General features: G+C 35.7%; 1 protein-coding gene across 2 annotated transcripts in view; it reads right to left on the minus strand.

Annotated features, from left to right (window-relative positions):
- Positions 1-27,810, minus strand: part of PARP8 (poly(ADP-ribose) polymerase family member 8) — a 174,555-nt gene that overhangs the window by 55,186 nt on the left and 91,559 nt on the right. For both annotated transcript variants that reach the window (XR_005834861.1, XM_008692558.2), the window contains 7 exons: positions 21,318-21,407; positions 20,693-20,763; positions 19,103-19,180; positions 17,124-17,218; positions 7,812-7,872; positions 7,292-7,382; positions 1,437-1,503 (listed from right to left, as the gene is read on the minus strand). Coding sequence is in view for 1 of the 2 variants with exons in the window: in XM_008692558.2 (XP_008690780.2) it covers positions 1,437-1,503; positions 7,292-7,382; positions 7,812-7,872; positions 17,124-17,218; positions 19,103-19,180; positions 20,693-20,763; positions 21,318-21,407 (553 nt within the window). In the remaining variant the exon portion in view is untranslated. The remainder of the gene's footprint in view (positions 1-1,436; positions 1,504-7,291; positions 7,383-7,811; positions 7,873-17,123; positions 17,219-19,102; positions 19,181-20,692; positions 20,764-21,317; positions 21,408-27,810) is intronic.

The raw sequence follows: 27,810 nt of genomic DNA on the forward strand, positions 1-27,810 counted from the left end.
CAAACAAATAAAATCTTTAAAAAGTGAAAGAAAAAAAAGAAAAAAAACAAAACCAATTCCACTGAAAAAGCACACCAAATCTTAGTATAGAAAACAGAAAATTTCTCTTTTGAGTGCTTTTAAAGAAACCACTGCATTTTATAATGTGCTAAACATATGTTGTAAATTGAACTTAGTTTTAGAGATGTGCAATTTGAAACATTAAGGGTTTATTATCTAATTTTTATATGTTCATATTTAAACCCAACACTGGAAATTTGCAAGAATATTCCCTTATCTTAGTTTTCTTTCAAATGATATCCACACATGATTCACATCTGAGCAATGTCAAGTCGTAAAAACTTAAGACAATTCTAGAGGTCCATAATATGTACAACTATTGATAACACACATACACTTCCTCTTACATCCATAATCTCAAGTAAAATGACTACAGTAAATACCCTATTTAGTAAACGAAATAAAAAGTTTCAAAGTACTTTCTCTTAGAACATTGCTCAATAAAGGCTAATGTCAGATGCCCAATTAAAATTCATTAAAACACAGGTGAATACATGAACTGTGTCATAGTGGAGGGTACAAACCACCGTGTTTAAATATACAATAATCAAATGATCTCTCCTGATAAATTTAAGTTGCAGTAAAATCTGCATATTCAGAAGAATAAATAATCCTTCGGGATTTCTCCAGTAATACAAATTCTTATAGCCAATATATAGCATAGAATTTACTAAATTTATTTTTGACCATATGCTACCATGTTTTAAAAGTCATTTTGACTGGGATAATTTTATGTTTATAAAACAGAAATTCATTCACTGCATTAGTCAAGGTCCAAAGAGGAAATAAAAGTTTTATTTAAAATAGGAATGATCATTTCAAGAGTGCAGTTGCAGGAGCTAAGCACAGTACAGCAGCCCAGGGCCAGTGGCTGCTGACTGTTACCACCTCTACGCCCAAGGAACAAGCAGAGGGAAACTGTAACGGGACCCAGTAAGAGACAGTCATGCAAAGGCCATGGCCTAGAGCAGAGAAGAAAGCCTCACTTGAAGGACTACTCAAGGTGACCTCTTAGAGTGGAAACCAAAGGCAATAAATACTCCCTTCTTACACTGCTTCCTCCTCTGTTGGTCACATTTGAGACACAGCAGCACATTAGAACCCGCACTCACACAGATCAGCTTTCCGAGTGAGGGCAGGGTGTTGGAGAGAGGAGAGTGGACCTGGGCGGGCAAACAGAAGGACTGCGGCTGGTTCTAGAGGTGAGCTCTGCCAGCTCAATTACTGATGCAGCTCTTGGCATCGGATGAGTGCCTCTCCTGAGGCGCTCACTTCAAAAAGCTCTTATCTAATAAGAATGGGAGGAGAGGAGTAAGCAAAATGAGAATTCAGTTCTCTTTCAAAGAGATTTATTCTTTTATTCTTGGGAAACTTACTTTTTCAGCTGATGTCCCAATCCAAATCGCTCTTTTGTAGAAATCTGGAAGACATCAACAGTGGGCACTGCAAAAGAAAAAATAATCAGTCAAAATGTTGAGCGGAATCTTAACCCTCAGCCAGAAAAAAGACTGAAAAGTAATATATCTGATACACTACAAGATGTACACGCACATAAGCATATTATACATTTACATATTACATAGTATGTAAAACATATTTATACACACATACATATTTAAAAATAGCATACACACAGTCCTATACATTGCTATTTATGCTTTAAATGTAGATTTTGGAGATCATTCTTGGTCATTACATATCATACACTAACGTATAACATATATGCATGTAATTGTACAACGTGTATAATGATGAAGAATTGCCAAAAAACATGCAAGTGTAAATAGCAATGTGTAGGACAGTTTGTACCTGATTCTGTAAGTGGAAGAAAGGCATGTTTGTATAAACACCTGTGTTTTTTGTTTTTTGTTTTTGCAATAAAACAATGGATGATGAGGTCTAGGAGACTTACCTTTCACTAGGTGGCCTGTCATGTATTTTTACCAGGTACATGCATTTCTGTAAGCTAATAACTACAATGTTTATGACTTTAATAATCTCTCAAAAAAAAAGTCATTCACCATTCATTCTTCACAGGTTTATTAAAGAATATCTATGAGTGTCCACTCTGCCAGTCTCTATAGATAGAATGGCAAACACACACACAAATATCCTTGTCCCCATGAAGCCTTAGTCTAGTGGAAGGAGACAAACAAAAACTAGACAGAATGCCACATGGTGGTAAAGGTTCTGGAGAAAAATAAAGAAGGGAAAGGGTCTTGGAGTAAAGGGTTCATGAGCATAGTAGGTTCTAGCACTAGATAGTATGGCAGAAAGAAAAGTGTCTTAGCAAGAGGAAACCACAAGGGCACTGCCCCTGAGGAAGAAATGTGCTTCAATATTCTAGGAACAGCAAGGAGGCCAGTGGAGTGAATAAGGTATCGCTTTAGGAGAGGAGATCTGGGAAGGACCACAGGTGTGGCAGCATACGATCTCTGTAGAAAACAAGGGGAGAAGTAGGAAAATCACTCAGGAACTTATTAAAGTAATTGGCAAGAGATACTGTGGTCTGGGTCGGTAGAGGTGGTGAACTGTCTTGTTAACAGGACATTCTCATACCACACGTTGCTCCATGGAAACCAAACTGGTATCCCCAATTTCCTCACCCTCTGTGTTGGCCATTACTCTGGGACACAAACACTCCACTGATCAAAGAAAACTGGTGTTAGTATCATCGACCAGTTCCTTTTCAAAAAGCATTCTCATCCTTAGATACAGACTGAGGAACAGAGTGGGTGTCACTAGAATCCCTCCTGTCTCAAACCCAGGGCTACAGAAATTCAAAAATGAATTTAAAAAATCTTAACATCTTTAAAACTCAGCAGAATTTTTTTTTTTAAGAAAAAGATGACAAAATTGGAACATGCTGTGCTCTCTCTTAAAAGATTTAAGAAGACACAATCTCCTCGCAGGTAGATGGAAAAAGTGACTGGGGAGATGGAGGCAGAGAAACAAAAGGGACCTGGTTTTTTAAAAAATGCGGAAAAATCCAAAATGCACTAGAAGAACTGAAACTGTCACTGGAAGAAATTGTATAAGATGCACAGAGAGAGAGAGAGAGAGAGAAGAGATATAATAGACACAAATGTTTACCCAGAATATATAAATTATACCTACAAATTAAGGATACAAAGACCAAAATTTATTCATATAATAAATGACTAGAAAATAAATGTCAGTATTTTACCAAAATGATAAATCTTCTAGAGAAATGTAAGTTACAAACCTTGACTCACCTAGTAGTATAAAATCTGGATGACCCAAATTTTAGAATATACTGAAAGAGCTAACAAGACGTTACTTCCAAAAATGTTCCAAGATTCAAGTGATAAAACTTACATTACTATTAGATTAATGAAATTAATCATTATTATTATTAATTGCATTGAATGTACTCCGAAGATGTTAATAATCAGTGAAACTGGTGCAGAGTGTATGGGGACACTGTAGTACCTTTGCAATTTTTCCATAAATCTAAAAATGTTTTAGATTAATTTTTATAATTTTTGGGGGGGAGAAAGAGAGAGAGAGAGTGAGCATGTGAGCAGGAAGGAGGGGCAGAGGGAGAGAGAGAGAGAATCATAAGCAGACTCCACACTCAGTGCCGAGATCATAACCTGAGCCAAAATCCAGAGTCAGACGCTTAACCAACTAAGCCACCAGGCACCCCAATTTTTATGAAAATTTTAGAAGTAACAGCTTTCCCATAACTAGTAATCAGTTAGAAAATAAACTGGAATACAGAAGTCCCATTAAATAAACAAGTAGCAGACAAGTACTTGTGAATAAATTTAGCTAACACTACTGACCTCAGGTAGAAAACAAACAAACATGGAACGGTACTGATATATAAAACTAAAAACAACAAACAAATCTTCCTTTAAAGGAAAAGTGAATATAAAAATGTCTATTCTTCCTAAATTTATTTAAAAGTTACCTTAAAATAGCCAAATAATTCCCCACAAGTGTTCATTTTTAAGTACAAGAGACTGAGGAAGAACTTGACAGAAGGCACTAGAGAAATATTTTCATGTTTCAAAAAAGGCGAAAGTTATTCGATTTTTCCTTGACTTTCATGTAGCGTAGGCTGGGAAGGCAGTAAAGTGAGGGCTGCTTAAGATACGTGGAAATGATTGTAACACTGATCACGTACATGTACAGGTACCAATGATGAGATGATTTGCACAGAAAAACATTTTTAATAATGTTGATTGTTTATCACATTAAACTAAAAGCAGCCTTGCCCTTCAGATCAGAAACTAGACTAATACCCCAGCAGTTCTGAAAAACTACATAACAAAAATAACCATGTCTTTTTATTTAAAGTGTATTTCCTCATATACAATGAAAATAATCCTTGTCTTTAATATTAAAGTGGATAAGGAGGTGTATTTCTTCTTCTTTTTTTTTATTTATTTATTTATTTATTTATTTATTTATTTATTTATTTATTTGACAGAGAGACAGCCAGCGAGAGAGGAAACACAAGCAGGGGGAGTGGGAGAGGAAGAAGCAGGCTCCTAGCAGAGAAGCCTGATGTGGGGCTCGATCCCAGAATGCTGGGATCACGCCCTGAGCCGAAGGCAGACGCTTAACGACTGTGCCACCCAGGCGCCCCTATTTCTTCAATTCTTATCATTCCTGTTCACTTACAGATATTTTGTCAGATTAGCCCTGATCAAATATTACAGCTCAAATTAAGTATTATTCATACCTTTCCAAAACCTAGATGAATGCTTTCAAAAAGAACTGTTAACTAGGTCAGTCTAAACCTTGGATTAGTCACAAAACTGGCTCAAGGTAAATTAAGACTGAAGTATACCAATTGAAAATAAAGACGTAAAATATTAAGGAAAAAGAGGAAAAAAATAGCCCGATAAGTACACATAACAAAACACAAGCAACACCAAAATAGATGCCTTACAAATGCACAGGATTAGAACACCTCAGAAACAACCTAGCAGAAGTAGATCTCTAAAGTTATTTTTATCGTCGGGGGGGGGGGAAACTATTATGACCCCATAAACTTATACTTGGTCAAGTTTGTCTCATTCACAAAAGGAGAGAGTCATTCTCAGGCATGAAAAAAAGAAGCATAATCCTCATGTTTCTTTGGTTTACTAATTATTAGGTAGGCAAATCGACTCATAGAAATGAAAACAGAAGGACTAAATTATGGATGAGTTGTAATACCGAAGACGGTGTACTGAACAATAAAATCATCTCAACGTGAATTAGAATATAATTGTTAGAATGTTTACAAAACCACGCAAATATAACAAATCTTTAAAGAGACACTGAGAAGGAAAATCTGCCTAAAATTCAAGATTATATTTAAAAAATGAGTAACAGTGGTAATATTACATAAAAGCATTCCACATTCTCATCTCACACAGATGGAGTAGGGTGAGTAGAGATGAACTGACCCAATTTTGTTCCTAACCCTGATAATTAAAAAAAAAAAAAAAGTTCAGACATATGGTTAATTTTTTCTTTTAACCACCAACAGAATGAAATCGAATGGTCACATATCAAACCCCTAAAGAAAGAAAAAAAATTAACCATACAGCAGAGTATCTGGGGAAACAGTGAAAACACATACATCTATAAGCTGGAATATTGTGCAGATATTACAAATCATTCCATTTTAGAATATTTAATGACTTGAGGACAGTCTCATGACATAGTATTAAGGTGCATAACCATACAGTTCAATGTCAACTTTATGAAAATGAGCCGTGTGTGCACAGAAAACAGAAACACCGAACTATTTACAGGTTTCTCACTATAGAGGGATTATGAGTAATTCTTTTTCTTCCTTATTACATTTCTATACATTTGAAATAATCACAATAAAAACATGTAACATCCAGTTGTCTTTGCCTCGCATTAAATCATATGTTGTTTATATTAAGAGTTGATTATTTAAGTAGAAATCATTATACAAAAATAGAAAAGAGGTGACTCAACAGAAACTTTTTCAAAACGAGAGATTTTCCTATGTGTTTCATAAACTTAGAAGGTCAGGGATTTTTCTTGTGTAAAAACTAATAGGAGATGTAAATTCCTTAATATGCCTAAAGAAAAACATGCCGACATCACAATAAAATATGTGGGAAGATGGCCAGGACTTCAAGAGGTGCTAGCTATGTCTACATCCCTTGATTCTGGGTGGGTCTTCCAACTGCTTTGAACAATACAATACAGGGGAAGATTCACTGTGCCTTTTTCCAGGTGGCATCCACAGCCTGTCTCTTAGAACACTTGCTTTCCGACCCCAGTCACATTGCTACAAGAAACCCGAACCACATGAAGGCATGTGTAAGATCAACACTCAAGTCAAGGGGCCACAGCTGAGCTCCAAGATGACTCACGCATCAACTGTGAGGTATCTCGAAGTCCAGCATCTTGAGAATCCAACCTAGCAGAGTCTTTAGTTGACATAAGCTCCGCCTACCACCTGACTTCAAAGGCAAGGGAGACTCGGAGCAAGAACTGCTCATTTGAGCTCAAAGAACAGTGAGAGGTGGTAAGTTGTTTTAAGCCACTAAGTTTGGGGGTGGTTTGATATTCAGCAGTATATAACTGGAGCAACATGAGTACATACAGTGTGTGTATGAGCGTGTGTGCGCGCGCGCACGTGTGTGCAGACGCATGCACGTGCATGGGTATCTGGTAGGGGAAAGCATCTTAATCCAGTAAGTCTTGGCAAGATTTAATAATCACGTCCTTTGTTGTAAATAGCTATCACTCTAGATACAGCAAAATCATCCCTTTACATAGTGGAAAACAAAAATACTACTAAGATCTCCATTTTTAAAAATAGAAGTATGTTATATTTATAGTTAGTCTAAATTCATCAGTAATCAAAGGTGGGATAAGTAAACATTAAAATTAAATCTCAGAAGCAGAGACATAAATAATTAAGTCTAAGGGCAACCCAAAATATACTTGCTGAGCCTCTACTATATGCAAAGTTCTCTTTTAGGTTTTATTTATTTGTTTCACAGCAACTTGTCAACTTCTGAAATCTACACAACTAAATGTTGTGTATTTCTGTTTCCATAAGTTATACTGGCAATAAACCATTTTTGTTAGGATGCAAGTATATTTAAATACCATTACGGAGATAGCTGCAATTATGCTCAGAATTACCAAATGAACCTTCCGTTTAACGCACAATCCACAACTAATTCATACTCAAAATAATAAGCAGAGAAATAAAACTAACCTGGGCCATTTAAATACTGTGTAAGTGAACAGTGTAGTCGGACAATTATAGGTTCTGTTCGAATCACTTCCCAAGCCACAGCAATCTCCTCCTGTGCAAATATATTAAAAGATGAATTAGTCATCTTTTAGAGTTCTTGATTTTTTTCAAAAACGAAAAATTTTTTTAAACTTATTTTGAAGAAATATGTAAATCAATAAGGCTCACAAATTACCTCAAGACCTACTGGTTTGGAGAAGAATGTCAAAGTATTCTTAATTTTTGCCTTCTACATAGGAAAGTTAAAGTGAGAATTCAAGAAATAATGAAGTACTATAATAAGAGCCCATAAATTTCAGAATACATTAAAAGAACCAATGTAAAAAAATATATATATAAAATGTGTTTCTTCAACCATAGTATTTCTTTATAATCACCTTAACAAAATCAGCATGTTACTAAGAATATAAGAGAAACAAATATTTAATTTTTTCCAACAATAAAACAAAGGTTTTTGAATATTGTGTAAATTGATACTTACATCCAGAAAGCTAACATCAATATGCAGATCAATATCTACATCATCAATGGCTCCGTATTCCCTGAAAGCAAAGATTAACACTTATTTTTCCATTTTCCTTAAAAGATGATGTGTGCTAGCTAAGACAAAGTCAAAGTCAATTCAGTCCCCACCTCTTCCCCCGACCTCTATGGAGAGCTCAGCAGTGACTGGGGACGGGAATTAACTAACTCCGTGTAGTTGGACTGTGATCTTCTGTGACTACTTACACTGTCTAAATATCCTTCTATTTTTACGTACATGCACTTGCATACACAAGCTCAAGAACTGTTTGCCTCATAGTTTCAAACATCCCCAGTCCTCTGGGGCAAATTCAGCCGTCTTCTCATAGCCGGGTCCATGTGCTTTGCCATTTAAATGTCACTGTGTTTGATAGGCAGCTCTGAGAGTCTGATAGATCCAAATTAAAACAAGTAACAACAGGATGGGCCACATGAAGACGTTCTAGAAACCAACTTTTCTCCAGCCCAGGTAGTGCCCTAAACCAGCACGCTTTTTAAAAGTCAAGGGAAGAACGTAAAAACAGTCGTTTTTTCACATTCTCTGTATGCACATATCTCTATTTTTTACATTTTTATAAAATTATGAAGTTACAAATGCTATACACAGTGAGGGATAAAATTATACAGATAAGTGAAATGATAAAAAGTAACTGCCAATATTTATTAAGAGACTTATGTGCCAGAGATTATTCTAAGAATTTTACACACATGTGATCATGGTGCATTAGAGGTACCACCCTCACCTTTAATTTATATACGCATTCACGGAGGCCCAGAGTAATAAAGGAACTTACCATCATCGCTCGGCAGCAGAGCCAAGATTTAAACACACACATCCTATTTATTTACGCAGGTGATTAATAGGTTCAGTATTTAATAAACTATCACTTTGCAAGGTCCTCATTATGGCCTTATGACGAGGATATAATTACTATCCTCATATGCAAACAAGGAAACTGAGGTTGAGAGAATTGAAATCAGATGCCGAAGAGCTGATAAGTCAGTGGGGAAGTCAGGCATTGAATTCATGTTCAATTTCAAAACTGTGTGTAGGATAGTATCTGGCCCATAGTTAGTACTTAATGATAATTTCTGTGTATTATGTATTCAACTAATGCTAATATAATACAAAACTGTCGCATTTGTCTAGGGTTCAGAGAAGACACCTTTCATCATTAAATGGTTTTATGTAATTTGATGAATGAAGGAACTGTAGGGTTTTTTTTTATTCTTAATGTGTATGACACACAAAAAGCATATTAGAATATAAGAACTTAGCCTCTGTGCTTTCTCCATTGTCCCCTTAAAAATATATCAAAACAGGGCTCTCTGCTCAGCTTGTCCCTCTCCTTCTGCCCCACCCCTCTGCTCATGTGCTCTCCCTCTCTCTCAGACGAATAGATAAAAATCTTTTAAAAAAAAATTTTTTTTTTAATTTAAAGGGGCACCTGCATGGCTCAGTGGGTTAAGCAACTGCCTTCAGCTCAGGGCATGATCCCAGGGTCCTGGGATCCAGCCCCGCATTGGACTCCCTGCTCAGCAGTGAGTCTGCTTTTCTCTCTCCCTCTGCCTTTCCCCCCTGCTTGAGCTCTCTACCAGTCTCTCAAACAAATAGATAAAAATCTTCTTAAAAATTAAAAATATATATATATATATATCAAAACACTGACCACATTTTCACTATTTACGAAACTGTATTTTTTATTCTTTGATGGTAATATTTTTAGATTACATAAAGAAGAAAAGGGATAAAAATTATTCACATAGGAATTGATTTTTTAAAAACACTGTATGACTTAAAACACCTGTGTTATTCTTAAGGGATAAGAACACTTATAACCTTATACAAATTTAAACATGATATGATATGCAAATTTAGATGCAAAAATACGCCATTTTATTTATGAAATTATACAGACGCTATGTCAAGAATAAGGACCAAGCAAATAAACCACCTGGTTCAGGGGGTCAGCAAGGTTTTCCTGTAAAGGTCAAGATAGTAAGTATTTAGCCTTTTCAGGATTTTTCTGTTCTCTGTCACATATTCCTTTGTTTTTGTTTTTCTTTAAACCCTTTTTAAAAAGCAAACACTATCTGTATTTCACAGGCTGTTCAAAAATGGGCCCCATGACCCAGTGTTCGTAATTTGCCTACCCTGAACATCAGCAAATTATTCATAAATATAAAAGCCAAACATCTTTTGTGTTAGGCAAATTGAAAGAAAGAACCGCTACATGTAAAGATGAGAATCAGTTACTAATGATGTTCAATAGACATTTAAGTGGGGTGAAAATTGTAACAAATATGTGTAAACTTCTGCCTAGAAGGATGGTTGTGAGTGCAGAAATTGGGGGCAGAAATGAATATTAAATAATAAGGACATGCTTAAATAAACTATAGCACACTGATACAATAGAAAAACTTTTTACCCATTACTAAAGAAGTTGATAGAAACATATTTACTACCCACACTGTTTGGAGCAAGCAGATTACCAAAAACATATGGAAACTGACATGCTTTTTAAATAAAATAGAAATAGAAAAAAAAATTAAAAGAAAAAAATACTTATTTATGAACTATAGATTGTGGGCAAAACTTATTTTATAAAAAATTTCCGTGTTTTCTAAAAACATATCTACTTTTTCTGATTACAAAGGTAATATAAGCTCATTTTATAAAATGTCAGAAAAACAGACTAAAACAACTTATAATACTACCACTCAAGAGATAAATATCTTTGCTTATATCTCATTCCATATGTGTGTGTGTTTGTATATATATATATATATATATATATATATACACACACATATGTATATATATATATACATATGTGTATATATATATATGGAAAATATGGTATATAAAAATTTTTATCCTGCTCTTTCTTTCACTTCTAAAACGAGTGTTTTTCTGTATTATTAAATATTCTCCAAAAACATAGAATTAAACAGTTGTATTTTCATAAATACAATTCAATAATAAAACAATGATACAATTATTAGGCTGCTATTGATTTTTTTTTTCACACTGTAAATACTGATAAATAGGCCTCTGGTTAAAAATCTGCATGCATCTGTCTTCTCACAGAATAATTTCTAGAATTACTGCGTGAAATAAATAACATAACTATATTTGGGGGTCTTGATATATATCATTTAATTAGTATTTTAAAAGCTTATGACCATTTCTAGTCACACCAGCCAGGTTATCACAGTGACCACTTCTCACATCTTCATCATCACCAGGCATTTGTTTGCTCCAGTCATTGCCAGTTTCCCAAGGGAGAATAACTTTTGTTCGGATTTAGTTACAATGGCAAGACTGTGGTGCAATTAGCAGAGAGAAGGGAATCAGAGACAAGAAAAAACAGGAAGAACCTTACCCACAGCTGTTTTCTTCAGAGTATTCCACACCACTTCAACAGAATTTATCATAAAGTTATGATCAGAAAGTGACATGTATTCTTTTAAAACGTTTAATATGTGAATTTTTAAGTATTCTTTATATGATTTCTTCAACACTTTTGTGGTTGGTATCGTCCCAATTTCTAACACTATCAATTTATTTAAACAACAACAACGAAAAGAAGAAAGTAAAGGTTTGTAAGTGCCCTTCCCTACCACAGTAGAGCACAAAGACAGAACACAAACACAGAATTTTAAGGAGGCAGAGGCATTAAAGGTTTGCAATTAACTAGATTCTGCAGGTGTAGATCTGTAAATAGTTACACTTTTTGTTTTTATGACACACTTCAAAGAATTCACAACAGCGCTGCGTATATGCAAACCAATTTCCGTTGTGATGCCCTTTTTATATAATGCCAGTAATTTCACATTTCCCACTGCGAGATTACAAAGCGTGATTACAGTTTGTCCAGATGCAGCGACCCAGTCATCAGGATTGCTTCTATATCTGAATAACTTTCAGTTGCCCCGGATCTCATGAATAGCAAATGCAGAATCAAGTCAAAAGCCTGAAATATGAATGTAACTTGAATTGTGAAGCCAGATTTCTGATTGTGTCCTGAATGCTGTATTGGGTTTATAATAACTCAAAATAATTTCATGCACTGCCTGTATTTATTCACTGTGAAAAGATAGCATCAAATTGAACCTGAATCCTTTTTCAAGATAAGGAGAACAACATAGAAATGATCTGATGCAGCTGTTACACCCTGGAACTGAGAAAGGACTGCTTCACAAATTTTTTTTCCAGACATCTGAGCTACTCTTCGAATCAAAATATCTTGAAATCTGATCATTTGATTTTTGGATATTTACATGTGACCTAGTTCATTTAAGAATGTGTGTATGAAATGTATTTTTCTATGAACATGTATTTTTGAGGGCACTATGTGTTTGAATTGTTAGCAATTTTTTCTTCTAATTTTCAATGGAATTAATCAAGAGAACATCCTCATTAATGAGACACAACATCCATTCTCACAATACAGTAAATGTTAGACCATCTCTGCTGGTCCTCCTCTCTCTCTAAAACTACAGTTGTGATGTTTTATAACACTACCTGCTCAAAATTAGCCGTGATTGCGCTGGGTGATAAAAATGTTTTTAGATATCTAGCCATCCTTTATTAACTGTCAAGGAAATGATACATACACACACATACATGAAATCTACCACAGGTTCTTGGGAAATAAAATTATTGCTACTTAGTTATTTCTTGCATTCAGTGACTGGTCAGTTACACTTGGAGAAGAAATAGACTTTGTGATGAACCATACACCTTTTAAGACATCAGAAACTCAACAGCATTCCCTGTCTATTTCTGCATGCCTACTCAATGTGTGCTTTTTGCTCAGTGTGGGAGAGATGTTTGTGAAGGGGCCAAGAAATATGCAAACTCAGTCAGCAGGAAGAAAGCTTGGTAGATTAAAGCATTTGCAAGACTGTATCCAAAGCGCTCTGAAGTTTCTCTAAAAGGCAACAAGACTGAGGAGAATTTAAAAACTAGGTCCAGATAAAAAAGGAAGCGGACATAAAATGACAGCATATAAGAAGTACAGTTGTTGCAACTCCCCCTCTGCTGAGATATCCTTGGTTTTGCTTGAAAAAAGTACAGGTGTTGGGAATAGCGGTGACTGTCTGGGATCTGACATCCAGATGATGGGCCAGTGTTTTCGGAAAATACTCTCCCCTTTATTTCTTCTAGGTGCTTCCTGTCATCACTTTTCCCTGGTTTTCAGTCAGACCATTTGTCTGGAGGCTCCGGAAGCAGGAGTGGGAGAATCAATACGCTGGAAAGGACACTACAAATACCCAACGCCAGATCTTTTGATGAACGGCGTGCTTCAGCGTAGGTTAAATTATGTTGTAGTAACAAACTTCTTCAACTCTCAGCGGTTTCACACAAAAAAAGGATTTATCTCTCACTCCCGCGACTTGTTTACTATGGACTCAGAGGGCGGGAGGGGAGACTTGACTCATTGTGGTCACTCAGGAGGCCGGAGTGATGGAGTCTGGGGAAACGGGAACTCCTGCACTAGGACTCACATTCACATTTCACCCACCAAAATTAGCTGCGTCCACGCATCACATTAAAAGGGGCAGCGGAATAAAATGCTGCTAAATACCAGAGGACAGGAACCAGAATATCTGTAAATAATCCTACCGGTCACTACAAATGGAAATGCAGAAATCCAGAAAAAGTGGTCCATACTAATTTTTGTGGCTCTTTTCCCCTCCCCGTTCCCTTTCCTCTCCTCTCCTTTTTATCTCTCTCCTTCCCTCCCTCTCTCTCTCCCTCCCTCTCTCTCTCAAGAAAGAATGTGGGCCTGAATATAGTAGCATAATCTCCTCAAACCTTAAAAACTCCTCAGTATGCCCTGCCCCCCGGAACATCAAGTCCAAAAGGCCCTATTACAATTGTCCATCGACAAAAGGTGATCAACACGCAGAAGACGGGGCGCCTGGGTGGCTCAGTCGGTTAAGCATCTGCCTTTGGCTCAGGTCATGATTCCAGAGGCTGGGAATTGAGCCCCATGCTGCGCAGGGAGTCTGCTTCTCCCTCTCCCTTTGCCCCTCCCCCCACTTGTGCGCTCTCTCCCACTCACTCTCTCTCACAAATAATCTTTTTTAAAAATGCAGAAGAGTCACAATCTTGCAATCTTCCAATCTTCATTAAGCATTAGTCACGATAAAAAGGCCAGAATATTACTCATACAGCTTCGACTTTTAAAAAAGAAGATGGTATGATCATAAAGCAAAGGTTATTTCATATGGACTAGACGTGTGAAACACCACAAGCAGTCAGAACATTCCATTCCTGACCACATGAGAATTTTGTGACTTGTAATTNNTCCCTACACCTTTCTGAAAATATTAACCTCAAATTGTTTTCAGATGGCGCTGATCAAATTTTTTTTTGTAAATACATGACTAGAGGAGAAAATATATAATGGAAAAAAATAAAACATCCTCGTTTTGCTGCATGATTCAAGACAAGACATGTTTATTCAGACTGATAAACTGATGGTTTATCCTGTTTTTCCAGAAACCTAACTCACTTCAATCCAAGAGCCTATGAACTGGAATTGTCATCAGTGTCTATAAGTATGGTTCAACACAGCCAGGATTCTGCTTTTGAACGATACGGCCACGTAGAGCTGAAATTACCTACTTCACTAATAAACTGGTCATTAGTCCCTCTTTCTAGCTCCTCCTTCAACCTACGTTAAGAGGTTTTGTCTCAAGTGAGGCAATGCCAGTTATTTTCATCTCTTACGGAGAACTTAGATGTGGTTAGCTGCCTTTCTCATTAGACGTCACATTAAAAAAAAAATGACACCAAATAGCCTATTACGCATATTGAGGTACTTTTGTTCTTCAAACTCCATTAAGTTCTTATAAACCTCAATTAAGTAAAAGAACAGCTAATTAGAATGGTCTGTTTTCAACAGGCTTAGAACTGTGTAACAAAGAAGATTCCAAGACCTTATGCCTAACGACTCCTCTTGCCACGTGCCCAAGCCTCAGTATTTGATATGAGACAGTAAATTCATTTGGATTTATTTCAAGTAAATCAGATTAGTCCTGCTGTGATTCATACTTTATACCACGAGGCCTCTGGGAGGTTATTTTTTCTGGAAACATCCTCTGTAGTTATAGAAAAATCTAGAGCAGGCAAGAACATGGCTTATATTTATAAAGATTTAAATTGAATCAAAACTTATAAGTGAAAGAGGGAAGGAGAAAAAAATCAAAGCCATTTATGACTTTTAATATTTCATTTGAATGAAATTCCAAATATTTACTTAATTTCAAGACTTGATAAGTTATCAAAAATCTTATTAATAATGGAAAACACTAATAGAGATGATCACTGGTACTTAATAAATTCTTGCTGAAGAAACAAAAAAATTTCATACATATACATGACAGTGTAATTAGAGCTGAGCATGGAAGTATGTGTTCAAGAAAAATCCTTAACTATAAAAGCAATCAACATGTGCTACGGCAATCCCTTAAAACAATAGGTACCTCAAATAAAAAAGAAGTTGAACTGTATGTTGTATTGTATGATTAACTGTACCCCAGACTTATTTTTTTATTGGGGGAGGGGATTAAACTACTGTGATCAAAGTTTTAAGCGGTCAAGCAAATTTCGACTCAAGTTAAAAAATTAATCCTTGTTTTGGACTACTTATGGATAAGTCCCTACTGCCTTCCTCATTTATTCATTCTAACACATTTCTTGAATATCCATGTATTCCCTACCCTGGAGCCACAGTAGAGATCAACTGAGAAATAATTACAGCTAGTTTGCTAAAACCTTGAAAATTGCAAATATTTGCTTTTCCAAGTATAATCCCACTCACTCTCAGTCCACTGCAGCCTACCAGACCTCCAGGAGTGGGAGAGACAGGATCTGTGTACACAGCCCCAACTTACTGAGGCTGCAGGTGGTGGTGAGTTTGTTTCTGAAGTTAAAATGAAACACTTGACAATTATCAACTATAGTTGTGCTGTCCTTCCCAATTTAAAATATTTGTTGGCTCTCTCAAAATCTAGATATGTACATGGAGGAGAAAGTAACCAGATAATGTAAACATCTTTCATGGAAACAATCAAGAATCTATCAGCCCATATTTCATATATTCCCTGTGCTCTATTAAGTACCAAAATATAAGCTTGATAAAAAATCAAAACAAAGCAAAATAAAACAACAAAAAAGCCCACTGTCGGTCCCTGCGTTCACAGAATTTAGGGACTAGAGGGGGAGAAGTAAACCAATCATGAGAAGACAGGAGAAGTTGAGAAGTATAATAAATGAGGTGAAAGCCAACTGTGATGGGAATCCGAAAGACAGAACAACTAATCCGCATTGGAAACTCAAAGGAGGCTCCGGGGAAGGCTGGCCTTGGGACTGTGGCTTGAGTAAGGACAGCAACGGGGTGAAGAGTGAAGCACTCACTGGTGAGAAAACAGCTCCTGCAAACTCCCAAAGTCAAGAGGGAACACAGCGCACCTAGAGAATGGGGACAGTTGTAGTTTGGGTAGATAAGGTGGGAACCGAAGTCAGGCTGGGACTGGGGTCTGGAATTCCATGGCAATGTGAACGCTGCCCTTTAGGCAAAGAAAAAAAATCTGAAATAATCAGATGTGACTCATGGCAAGAAACTAGCATAGTGACAGGAAACAGTTTGTTTTTTAAATTAAGAAGAGAAAATGGTAAGTAAGGATACTGGCATCTTCTGAATAATTAAAAGTGATAAATAATGGTCTTTAAATTTATCACCAAATTATATATGAAATAACTGCAAGATAAAATACATTATCATTCAAACAAACACTCTGCAAATTTATGTCCTTTTTTTTCCCTTTCTTTTTTTGGGGTCAGATCACATCCCAATGTGATCTGGACCCCAGTGGTTATGCATTATTTACTTTTATTGTTCACACGAAGTGTACTTGATCTGTGATTGACTGCATGGGCCCAGCTGGCCAAGTCTATTAAAGGAATTGATTACGACGCCACTTAAGACTGATATTTTATCAAACTAACTCTCCAAAATAACTAATTTCTTTAATGTATCCATGTACTCTTAAACCACACGTACCAAAAACAAAACCAAAAAAATCCATACAGCCACAGATATACCATTTTGTATAAGTAAAAACACAGCAGAATTCTAAAAAAATTTCAAATATAATTAAGCCCAAGAATATTTCCCCTTAAATAACTCAACAGAAAAATCCCAATGACTTACCAAATCATTTTCATTTTTATTCACGAGAAGTATTGATTTACCTGAGAGAAACTGCGTGTGCCCCATATATCTCTCTCACCGCCGACAAATCAGCCTCAAGCTGGGGGTGCTTGTGCAGTTCCCCATCATAGTTCACCTGACGGAAAGGATGGTTCAGAAATGACTTGGGGTGAAGAGAATCAAAAGAATCAAACACAAACCATCTCTTGAGCAGGTCTCCCTGTACGTTCTGCCATGGACATTTTCTGTCATCTTCATTGAAAAATACAGAGAAAATAGCAGTATATTCACTAAAGTTCGTAGGTTCGCTTATGTCATATGTCTTGTATAATTTATTATGTCCGAAAAGTAAAATTAGAGGGGCGCCTGGGTGGCTCATCGGTTAAGCATCTGCCTTCGGCTCAGGTCATGATCTGGGGTCCCAGGATCCTGGGTCATGATCCCAGGCTCCCTGCTGAGTTTCTCCCTCTGCTTCTGCAGCTCCCCCTGCTCGTGCTTTCTCACTCTGTGTGTCAAATAAATAAATAAAATCTTTAAAGAAAACAAAATTAGGCTACTTTCGTACGAGGAAAAGGTAAATGTTAAAGGGACTGAAGTAAGGGGCTGGAGGTAAACTGAAAACTTGTAGACTGAATATCTATACTGGAAAAAAAGCATTTACTTTCCCTCTGCAAATATTAGCTATGTAAACAAAAATCAAAACTGGAAGAATTATTTTGCATTATTTTAAAGTGCAACACTGGTTAGAGAATCATCAGGAAAAGTATCCCATGGCTAGAAAGGCATTCTTGGAGAGAAGAAGCCTACTTTTATTTATATGTCCATATCTCTACTGCCTTGCTTATGCTTGATTGAATAATTACTGATTTTTTATTCCAAAACTGACACATTCTTTTACATAATTACAACTTTGGCTTACAACTTTGGCTTTAAAGTACCACTTTAGGGGTGCCTGGGTTGCTCAGTCGGTTAAGCATCCAACTGTAGATTTCGGCTCGGGTCACAATCTCAAGCCCGATGTGGGGCTCCATGCTGGGTGTGAAGCCTGCTTAAGATTCTCTCTCTCTTCCCCTCCCCCCACCGTGCGACACGCAGTTGCACGCTCTCTAACAGCAGCAACAAAAAAAAAGCACCACTTTAATCTACTACCTTCCTATTACACTATACAAGCTACAAGAAGTATATTTGATCAAGAAGTTTACGGAACCAGAACAAAATACCTTATATAGCCATATCCAAAAATCAATTGCACAGTTTAAAATTTTAACATCATCCTGGAAAAATAGCTAATTCTTTTATATATACACATATGTGGCTATGCCATTTTCATATATATAAGTTATGATAGTTCTTCATCACAATTTTCCAACAAACACGTCACATCAGTGTAAGAGGAAAAGACAATGAATACAAATATTGAGGATGCTCAGTAATAAGGGACCATCAATTTTTATAAAGGTTAATCATGTTCTATTTAAAACTAACCATCCACGCTTTTGTTAGAAGCGTCATCGTTTTAAAACACTGACTGAAGGGGCCACCTGGGTGGCTCAGTCATTAAGCATCTGCCTTTGGTTCAGGGCGTGATCCCAGGGACCTGGGATCGAGCTTGCTTCTTCCTCTCCCACTCCCCCTGCTTGTGTTCCCTCTCTCGCTGACTGTCTCTCTCTCTCTGTCAAATAAATAAATACATAAAATCTTTTTTAAAATAAATAAATAAAACACTGAGCCCAACATGCTTAAGAAATGTAAAAGTCAAAAACATAATAAAATGCCATCTGCGAAATTTCTGTAATGAAGTAAGATGACTTCAAAGTGAGTGATTATAGTCAAAGAATTGCCAACGTAACCTTAATTTCTGAATAGATATGCAAATAAGAAACAGAAATTATGCAGATTTCCAAGTCAGTTACAGAACTAACACACAGGTGTCTCAGCTCACAGGCACAGGAATCCACCAGGACATGGATGGCTATTGCTGATTCAGAGAGCAGAGAGTTGGGAGGTCTGAGGTGCTCACCTGCCCTCCGTAATAAAATTCTTCGGAATCATTATCACCTTCAGAATCTTCTTCCACTGTACTATTTTGTCTCGACTCCTTAAAATAATAGAATAAAAAGAAAGTTTTAATGGTCAACCTAGCTTGCCTTCTTTTGAAAAGAAAGTCGCAAATGGCCAGAATAGATTAAGTCTTGTGCTTATCACCTGAATTTTATATAAAAAACATTCTTGGTGCAGTCCAAACCAAAACCAAAAGGTAGTAAGAGACAGTTTTGTCAGTGTATTAAGCTCTACGTACATCTTTTTTCAAAGTTGTATTTCATCGATTTTGTGTTCTACAATTTACCATTTGATATATATACAAACTATGTATATAATCAACTACAGCTTTGGCTTTGTTCTGATAGAACCTCTGACAAGTCCATACTGATTCAATTTTTTATTAAAAAGTTCCTCAGCATTATTTATCCCTGACTGTCCTCACTTCCACTGCCAACTCTACACAATGGTATGAAATAAAAAGCACTCTAACTCCAATAGTATAAAAATCAAATTATGAAAATAAATATGAATTACATTATGAAGAGAACTTTCTGCATATAGAAGTTATTTGCTTTAGATTTCAGATTTCAAAAGGGTATTTAATTAAATATGCTTCAACTTGAAGTTTGAGTTTCTAATTAACTGAACCACATCCGTTAGGTGTCTAAAGTGCAAACAATGAAAACTCATCTAAAGTAACGAATGATGATATTCCTATCCCTGGCTCTGTTAAAAGAATTAGGAGAAAGGCAAATTCCATTAGACACAGGAATCTATTAATTCAGCCTTTTGGAATCATCCCTAAATTTCTAGAACAGATTTCAAATTCTTAAGGAAAAAGAAAAACCTACAAAAGGCAATTTGGGTTTTAGAAAATGGGCACAGTTTCTGGTTTTAGCAGCGGTATTGCTAAATCTGTGGTTCTCATTGTGGATAAAGAAGAGTAGAGGGAAAGATATAGCACCAAGAGAAAGGGAGGGTTGTACTGGGTGCATAGTGTTAAGAATTGTTGGTCCTGTTGCACTCATCTTGTTTGTTTAATGTCCCAGTATTTATTGACTGACTGATACAAACTTTTTAAAGGTCCTCACCTTTATGAGTTTGTCGTTGTTGTTTTAACATTGGTCAATAATAATGACTCTACGTACCCATATTCTTTGGTACCTTAGCTAAAGAGATCACCTTTTACAAAAGAAATTGTAAGGGTCCTATCGAAACAAAGGATAGTCACATACAGTTGTTAGAACTTAAGTTACGTAAGTGCTCCCCAGTCAACTACATTATTTGATGAATGTACGAAGAATTAAGTAAAGCTTCGTATATATTTGATTTAGATTTAAAACAGACATTCTTTCTATTATTTTAAAGGGAGCTTCCTTCTCAAAGTTAATTCTAGGTCACTACCCTCCCCACACATTAAGTCTCTCAGCCATGAACTTGTGTTTCATACACTAGATGTGATCTTAACCTCAATAACAGTGATGATATTAACTACAAATACAAGGTAAATTTAAAATATGGCTATATGTTTTTAATAAATATAAAACATGAAATGCAATTTCCATACCTCTCCATTTTCCTTCTGTAATTTGGATTTTATGGATAAGCAACAGTTAGTGTCATTTGTCTTCCTTAATTCTGAAAGTTGTAAAACATCATTTCAGTTTTCAGTATACTATTTACCAAACATTCATAAGTTTCAGTATAAAAACACCCCTCAGGTGATTCTCTCTTTGCAAGAAAATTAAGGAATATTTTGAAATTATATTATGTTGGGAAGTTATGTGACATACAAGCTATTCTGACTTTTCATTGCCCATAAAAATATGGTCAAACCAAAGTGCCGCTATACGGACTCCTTCAGCTCTCATTATGTATTTCACGGGATCTACATTGCCCTGAGTAAGCTTTTTAAATATTCAGCTTGACTAGCAGTGTCATTATGCATGGAATATTGCAGAGCAAATATCAACATAATGCATTTAAACAGGACCTTTTTCAAAGTACGGTAAATTTATGTGTTTAAAAAACTGTAAAAAAAAAAACACAAATTAAATTTATAATGGGAACCAGATTTATAGATTCTAAAGGTAAATATCTGTTACATGGGCTAAAAGAAACAAAAAAATAAAGCTACCTACAGTCAAGAAAATATTAACCTAGAATTTAAAAAAACAGTGTATTCCTATTACCTGTTGCTATTCGATGAAAAATTATTGGAATTGGCTCCGTAGTAACTAATACATCTTCATCATTTTCTGAACTTGACACGTATGTATTATCTGCAAAGAAATACGGACAATTAAAGGCACAGTAACTTGAAAAAACACACCCTTTATTTAAAAAATGAGGTTATATCCACATCACTTTGACCACTCGTGAAGCACATGCTACTGCTCTGATTAAGAAATTAAGTATATTTCAGATTTATGTGTGATTTAATTTCAATTAGCCTCTTTTTTTTTTTTTTTAAAGATTTTATTTACTCGACAGAGATAGAGACAGCCAGCGAGAGAGGGAACACAAGCAGGGGGAGTGGGAGAGGAAGAAGCAGGCTCATAGTGGAGGAGCCTGATGTGGGGCTCGATCCCATAATGCCGGGATCACGCCCTGAGCCAAAGGCAGACGCTTAACCGCTGTGCCACCCAGGCGCCCCTAATTAGCCTCTTTAAAGAAGTTTGCATCTCCTAGAGAAACAAAGACTCTGATGGAGATTATTACCCAAATACATCTCTAATAGCCCATGGGGCAACAGATCATTTGGATGCAACTTGTTGCCCTAACTCCCTGAACAGGGTCCTTCCCAGTATCAGTAGCTGCTAGAGGAAGCAGGTTAGTGGATGGAAGGAGAAAACTAAACAAGAACATTCGGTGCAACAAATTCAATATCAAGTCATTGAAAAATTGGAACTAAAGCGTTTGTTGAAAATCATACCTCCCTATTACTCTAATATACATTTTTAAATTGATCTAAAGTCTTACAACTCTTCCTTCATGAATTAATTTTCATTAAATAATACTATACAAGTTGATTCATAGAACATTAAATCATTCCACAGCTTACTTAATTTTTTATACTCATTATTTGTTTTCTCTGGAAAACATATTTTATACATTTAGGATTTTTCCCTAATAAATACAGACTTCACGTATATGGTAATATAATATAACACGTAGCCATTTATTCTAGTTTGTTCATTGAGGAGGACAGGGCATCTGTGAGAGAGCTGTTTAACAAACACTTCACCAATTCATTAACAGTGGTCCTATAATACTCTCATCAGTGTTGTACAAAATATATAAAATATAAAAATAAAAAGCATAAAGGACTCCCAACAAGTAATAGAAACCTGTATCAGTTTCTGCAAAAGGAAACAAGTATTCTGACAACTGTCTGGGTACACGATAAAAGATCTTGAGCCACGTTTTCATAATATTGTGTCAGTACGATGAGAACATGATCTTTAATTGATAGATATCAGAGTCATTACTTTATTTCCAAAGAAACATCTGCACTGTTTTCAGACCTAGAGTAGTGAGTCCGTGAGAGCAATATGTAGTCACAGCACAGCCACAGGAGAAGCTCAACAGACACAAGGCTTTCATAGTTATTCTGGAAGGTAAGAGTACAGGAGTGTAGATGAACAAAACAGGTTTGCCCCATTACTTTGTTTTAATTGCAAAGTTTGCCTTGTTTTGTTTTCAAATAACATCAGGGAGGGTGTGAGATTTTTGTGTTTGTCAAGTGGGACCACAGATTAAGAAATGGATTTAATTTGAACTTTAATTATTGTTTCATCATATTGATTGAGACTTTGACGGTTCATCTGGGGTCAAAACCCCTCTATCAAAGTCAGTATTTAAACTTCTTAAACCCTCATTCAGACTCAGTAATTACTGATTCCAAGTTATCTGCTACAAAATCAACTGAATTAGATTTTCCCTGTGCACAATGGATTCCTTGAAGCAAATTTATGGAGAAAAAGAGTATGAAAAGTGTGGATTAAAGCAACAGAACGAATAGCTGACCACCAACTAGAAGGGGAGATCCAGGAAAATCCATAAAATGGACACAGTATCATGCAGTATCTCAGTGCCACGGAATAAGGAGGATTTTACTACAGCTTCAAGAGGCAAGTAAATTAGGACTTCCTGTTTATGAAAACGGGGAAGTGAATAACTCCATTCAAAGGATCAAATGCTTCACATAGTGTTGATACTGGAAGGCAGTCAGCTTTGATTCAAGAGAATATAATTTGGTGAATACATGTTGTGTAATGCTGAAAGACAGGATTATGCAGTCAAACATATCATTTTCTAAGAGATTTTCTACCAGTTTGTATTTTGATTAGTATTTGGGCATGAGAACACTATCAATTTCTATTTGTGGCTTAATTTACCCAAGCCAAAATGTTTTCAGGTTTCAAGACAATATCTACTAAATCATCATTACGACATAACGGGCCAGGTCCAAGGGGCACACGTCCAAGTGAAGAACAGAAATAGAGGAAAGTGGACAAAGCACATAAAATCTAGACCCAGCTACCAACTAGCCATTGATCCCTTTTAACTAAGCCACAGTCGGCTTAGTTCTAAAAATGAAGGTTTGCTGATGGGCTCTGAGGTTCGTCCCAGCTATATGAATGAATTCTACGTTTTCTTTTTTCGTTGTTGTTTAAACAATCATTTCTAAACCTTCCTCAAACTATTTTGACATCTGTAATAATAACATCATCTTTGTTTAGACATGAGAAAGTAGGACATAAAAAGAATAAGGAATGCATTTAAGGTAACAGAATGAGTCAGTGACAGAATAGAATATTTTCAAACTCAAATTCATTCTCTGGAATTCTCCCACCTGACTCCAGAGCTGCCAATTTTTTTCTTTTTTTGAAACTTCTGGGGACAGTTAGGTTCTTCAAGTTTTGTAGAGGACCTCAAGATAAGGCTGTTAACAGTATGAACGTTTTCTCTTCCCTGCCCTACCAGACTATGCAAGTATGGGAATGTTCACGGACAACTGGGGAGAGATGGGTAGAAAGCTATGAAAAAGCATCTCCTGAACTACTGTTTTCATCCCATTTCAAATGCAACATAATTTAAGCTAAGTCATTCCATTTTTCATTACTACGTACATAACTTAAGTAATTATAATTACATTGGTTTTATAATATATTCTGGATGTCTCCCCTGAATGTTATGTATAATAGTCATGTACTTCACATCAACCTTCAAGCCAATCATTTATTATCCGTATTTTAAAGATGGGGAAACCAAGACTCAGGGAAATTAAGCAATTTGCCCAAATTATTTAAGTAATTAAAATTACACATGACTAGTAAGTGGTGAAACTGTCTGAATCCAAACATCGATGCTTTGCTATGCTTTTTTAATATCAAAAAAATGTCACTCAACAATTGCAATATGTTGTAAAGCATAGAAAAGGAATGAGAGAATTCACACCCACCAGTAGGTAGACTCCTAATTAAAGGTGGGAATTGATGAGAAAAAACTCTGCTGTTCTGTTACAGCAGAGCTAATTATCTGTGACTTGTAATATACTTGCTTTCAAAAAGCAAAAATCTGTCTACAGTACAAATGACATAAGGAAGTACAAGTAAACCAGGAGGTTGCTCTATTTCTTCACTTCATTTTAAAGAACCAACATATCACTTAGCATTGCATTTATATACATGTGATTTAAAGGTACACCTAACGCTCAACAAAGACCCCCTTTGTTCACAAAGACAAATCTATTAAGGTTACTTAATAGATTAATAGATTAAGATTATAAAATGATAAATTCGTTCCTAAGGAGATAAACAGGGTAAAATAATCCTGAATTTGAAGGATTATGCTCATACATTTCCACAGGACAAAGAAGGTTCCAAATTTTCAAACTTGGATGATGAACTAATCACTCAACCATACAATCCAGGAAAAGTAGGAGGGGGAAAAGACTGAGGAACATTAGCAAAAGGAATTAACAAAAGTACTATCAAGATGACTTCATTTAGAAATTAAAAATGAAGTAGAAAGCTATTTGTTTGAAAGGATTTTACAGTAGGTAAAACTCTGGGGAAGAAAAAGCAAAGGGAGAAAAAGGCAAGAACAAATGTAAAACAGCAGAAACGAGAAAGGAGAAATAGCCACAGAGACGCAGAAGATTTTCAGATGTATATACTGAACATTATAAACAACTTTTTGCCTTTAAAAGCTGCACATTTCACCAACATATAGAGTTTTCAAGAAGAATATATGTTTAAAAATGACTAAGAAACAGAAAATCAAAACAGATAATAATCATGGCAGAAAAATAACAATTATTAATCCCAGAACCGTCCCTAAAAAGATACCAGGCTCAGAGAGATTTGCTTGAGTGTTCTGTCGAATGCCGAAGAACCGGTACAACGTCAAGTCTTTAATGACAAAATATATGATAAAGTGCATCTAATTCTTAAAGATCAACATTAAGATGTCTACTAATAATATAACTTGTCACCTTGTTGTTCAAAGGAGAAAACATATATGATACCTCAACAGATGTTAAACAAGAATTTGAGAAAGACTTAATACTCACTCAAAAAAAAAAAAAAAAAGAAAGAAAAAAGCTTGGTAAATGAGAAAAGTAGTTTTCTGTAAGCAGATGGAAGCATGATCACTAATTTTTTTAAAAAGGACAAAGCTGCCAACTTTCATCAATTATCAAAAATTATTCTGGAAGTTCTAGCAGCATAATGGGAGAAAAACCACAAGGATGAATATTGGAAGGGGGAGCAAACATAATTTTTATACAATATTATCTACCTGAGAAATCAAGTGTATTAACGAAAATGTTAGTACAAATAAATGTAGATTAAAATTTAATAATGGGGAAATATTATCATGGTAATATTAACTTTGAAGAAAGCTCCATAAAAATACTCGCACTACTTCTTCCTCTTAGAAGTGATAGAAATTAGAACTGAATTATATTTTTTTATTTTTTTTAATGATTTTTTATTATGTTAGTCACCATACAGTACATCCCCGGTCTCCGATGTAAGGCTCGATGATTCATTAGTTGTGTACAACACCCAGTGCACCATGCAATACGTGGCCTCCTTACTACCCATCACCGGTCTATCCCATTCCCCCACCCCCTCCCCTCTGAGGTCCTCAGTTTGTTTCTCATAGTCCATAGTCTCTCATGCTTCATTCCCCCTTCTGATTACCCCCCCTTTCTTTATCCCTTCAGAACTGAATTATAGAGTCGGTTTTACCACCAAACTACATGTCCTTGGGAAATACAGTTGAACATCTCTTGGCATATTTCTTCAAGTATAAAATGTAATGACAGCCTCTGTTCTGCCTATACACAAACTGACATTTAGATTCAATTCAATTATGTGCATGAAAATACTCGGTACACCGTGTATGGGTTACATCAACCAATTCAAAATCTGACTCCTAAATGCACTAATCTCTCTCACCCATACTTGTGTTTTATTTACACTCCTTTTATTTTTAGAAATGAAATTATTTTTCAGATTCGCTACAGACTTTCTCCAGGATGGGAATTTGTTTTAAAAAAAGCACAAATGATAACCAGTGTTTTTGTTTTAAGTTTCAATTTTTGTATATTCCGTTTCCAAGAGGGGCTCCCTCCCTCAAGGTGAGAAAAGGTCAGTGATACCTCTTGGCCACAAGAGGGAGCTAAACATTTGATTTGCTTGGTTTACCAAAGTCATCTTCTGCCCTATTTCCTGTGCTACTGAATTATTCACTTAACTGTCTTCAAGGTGGGTTTTGATTTGTGGCATTATTTCTATCACCCTGACTTAAAGTCCTCTCATGATTGACATTTCTAGGAGCTGCCTCAGATGGGAAGCACAATAATTATAATATTTACAATAGTGAGGTAACTCATTTTCTTAACATATTTATTTAGCAAACATTCAGCATCAAAAACATCATAAGGGAGAGAGTTGATTGCAAAATCATCTACAAAAAATTTTTCTTCATAAATATTTTGTCTTCCTACTTCCAATGAAATCTGCCTAGAACACTTCATATACTACTATTAAAAAATAAGCATCTCTTTAGTAACAACTCCCCTTGTAAAACTCTACAATGGTCTTAAAGAATACTATGTTTAACACATGTGGCGATCATAGCAAAATAATTGTAAGGGAGTTTATGATTTACAAAATTACTTTTATTTTTTATTTTATTTTTTTATTTTATATTTTTTTATTTTTATATTATTTTATTTTTTATTTTATTTTAATTTTTATTTTTTAATGTTAATCATGGTACTTTTTAAAAAGATTATTTATTTGAGAGAGAGAGTGAGAGAGAGACAGAGCACAAGCAGGGGGAGGGGCAGAGGGAGAAGGAGAAGCAGACTCCCCTTTGAGCAGAGAGCCCCACATTGGGCCCCAGGATCATGACCTGAGCCAAACGCAGACACTTAACCAACTGAACCACCCAGGTGACCCTACAAAATTATTTTTAAATGTAACATTTGATCTTATAAAAAGATTAAATGCATGATATAAACTTCCACACAAAAAATACTAGCCTAAATGCCAAAGAAGTAAGTTTTACATCTTCACGCTACCTTATGAACTAATTATCTTTTAAAAATACTCAGAGTACATATAATCAAACTTACTTACAGCAGTCTAGTAATTTTACATAGAA

The sequence above is a fragment of the Ursus maritimus genome, unplaced genomic scaffold (genome assembly GCF_017311325.1).
Source record: "Ursus maritimus isolate PB19 unplaced genomic scaffold, ASM1731132v1 scaffold_15, whole genome shotgun sequence".
NCBI lineage: Eukaryota > Metazoa > Chordata > Mammalia > Carnivora > Ursidae > Ursus > Ursus maritimus.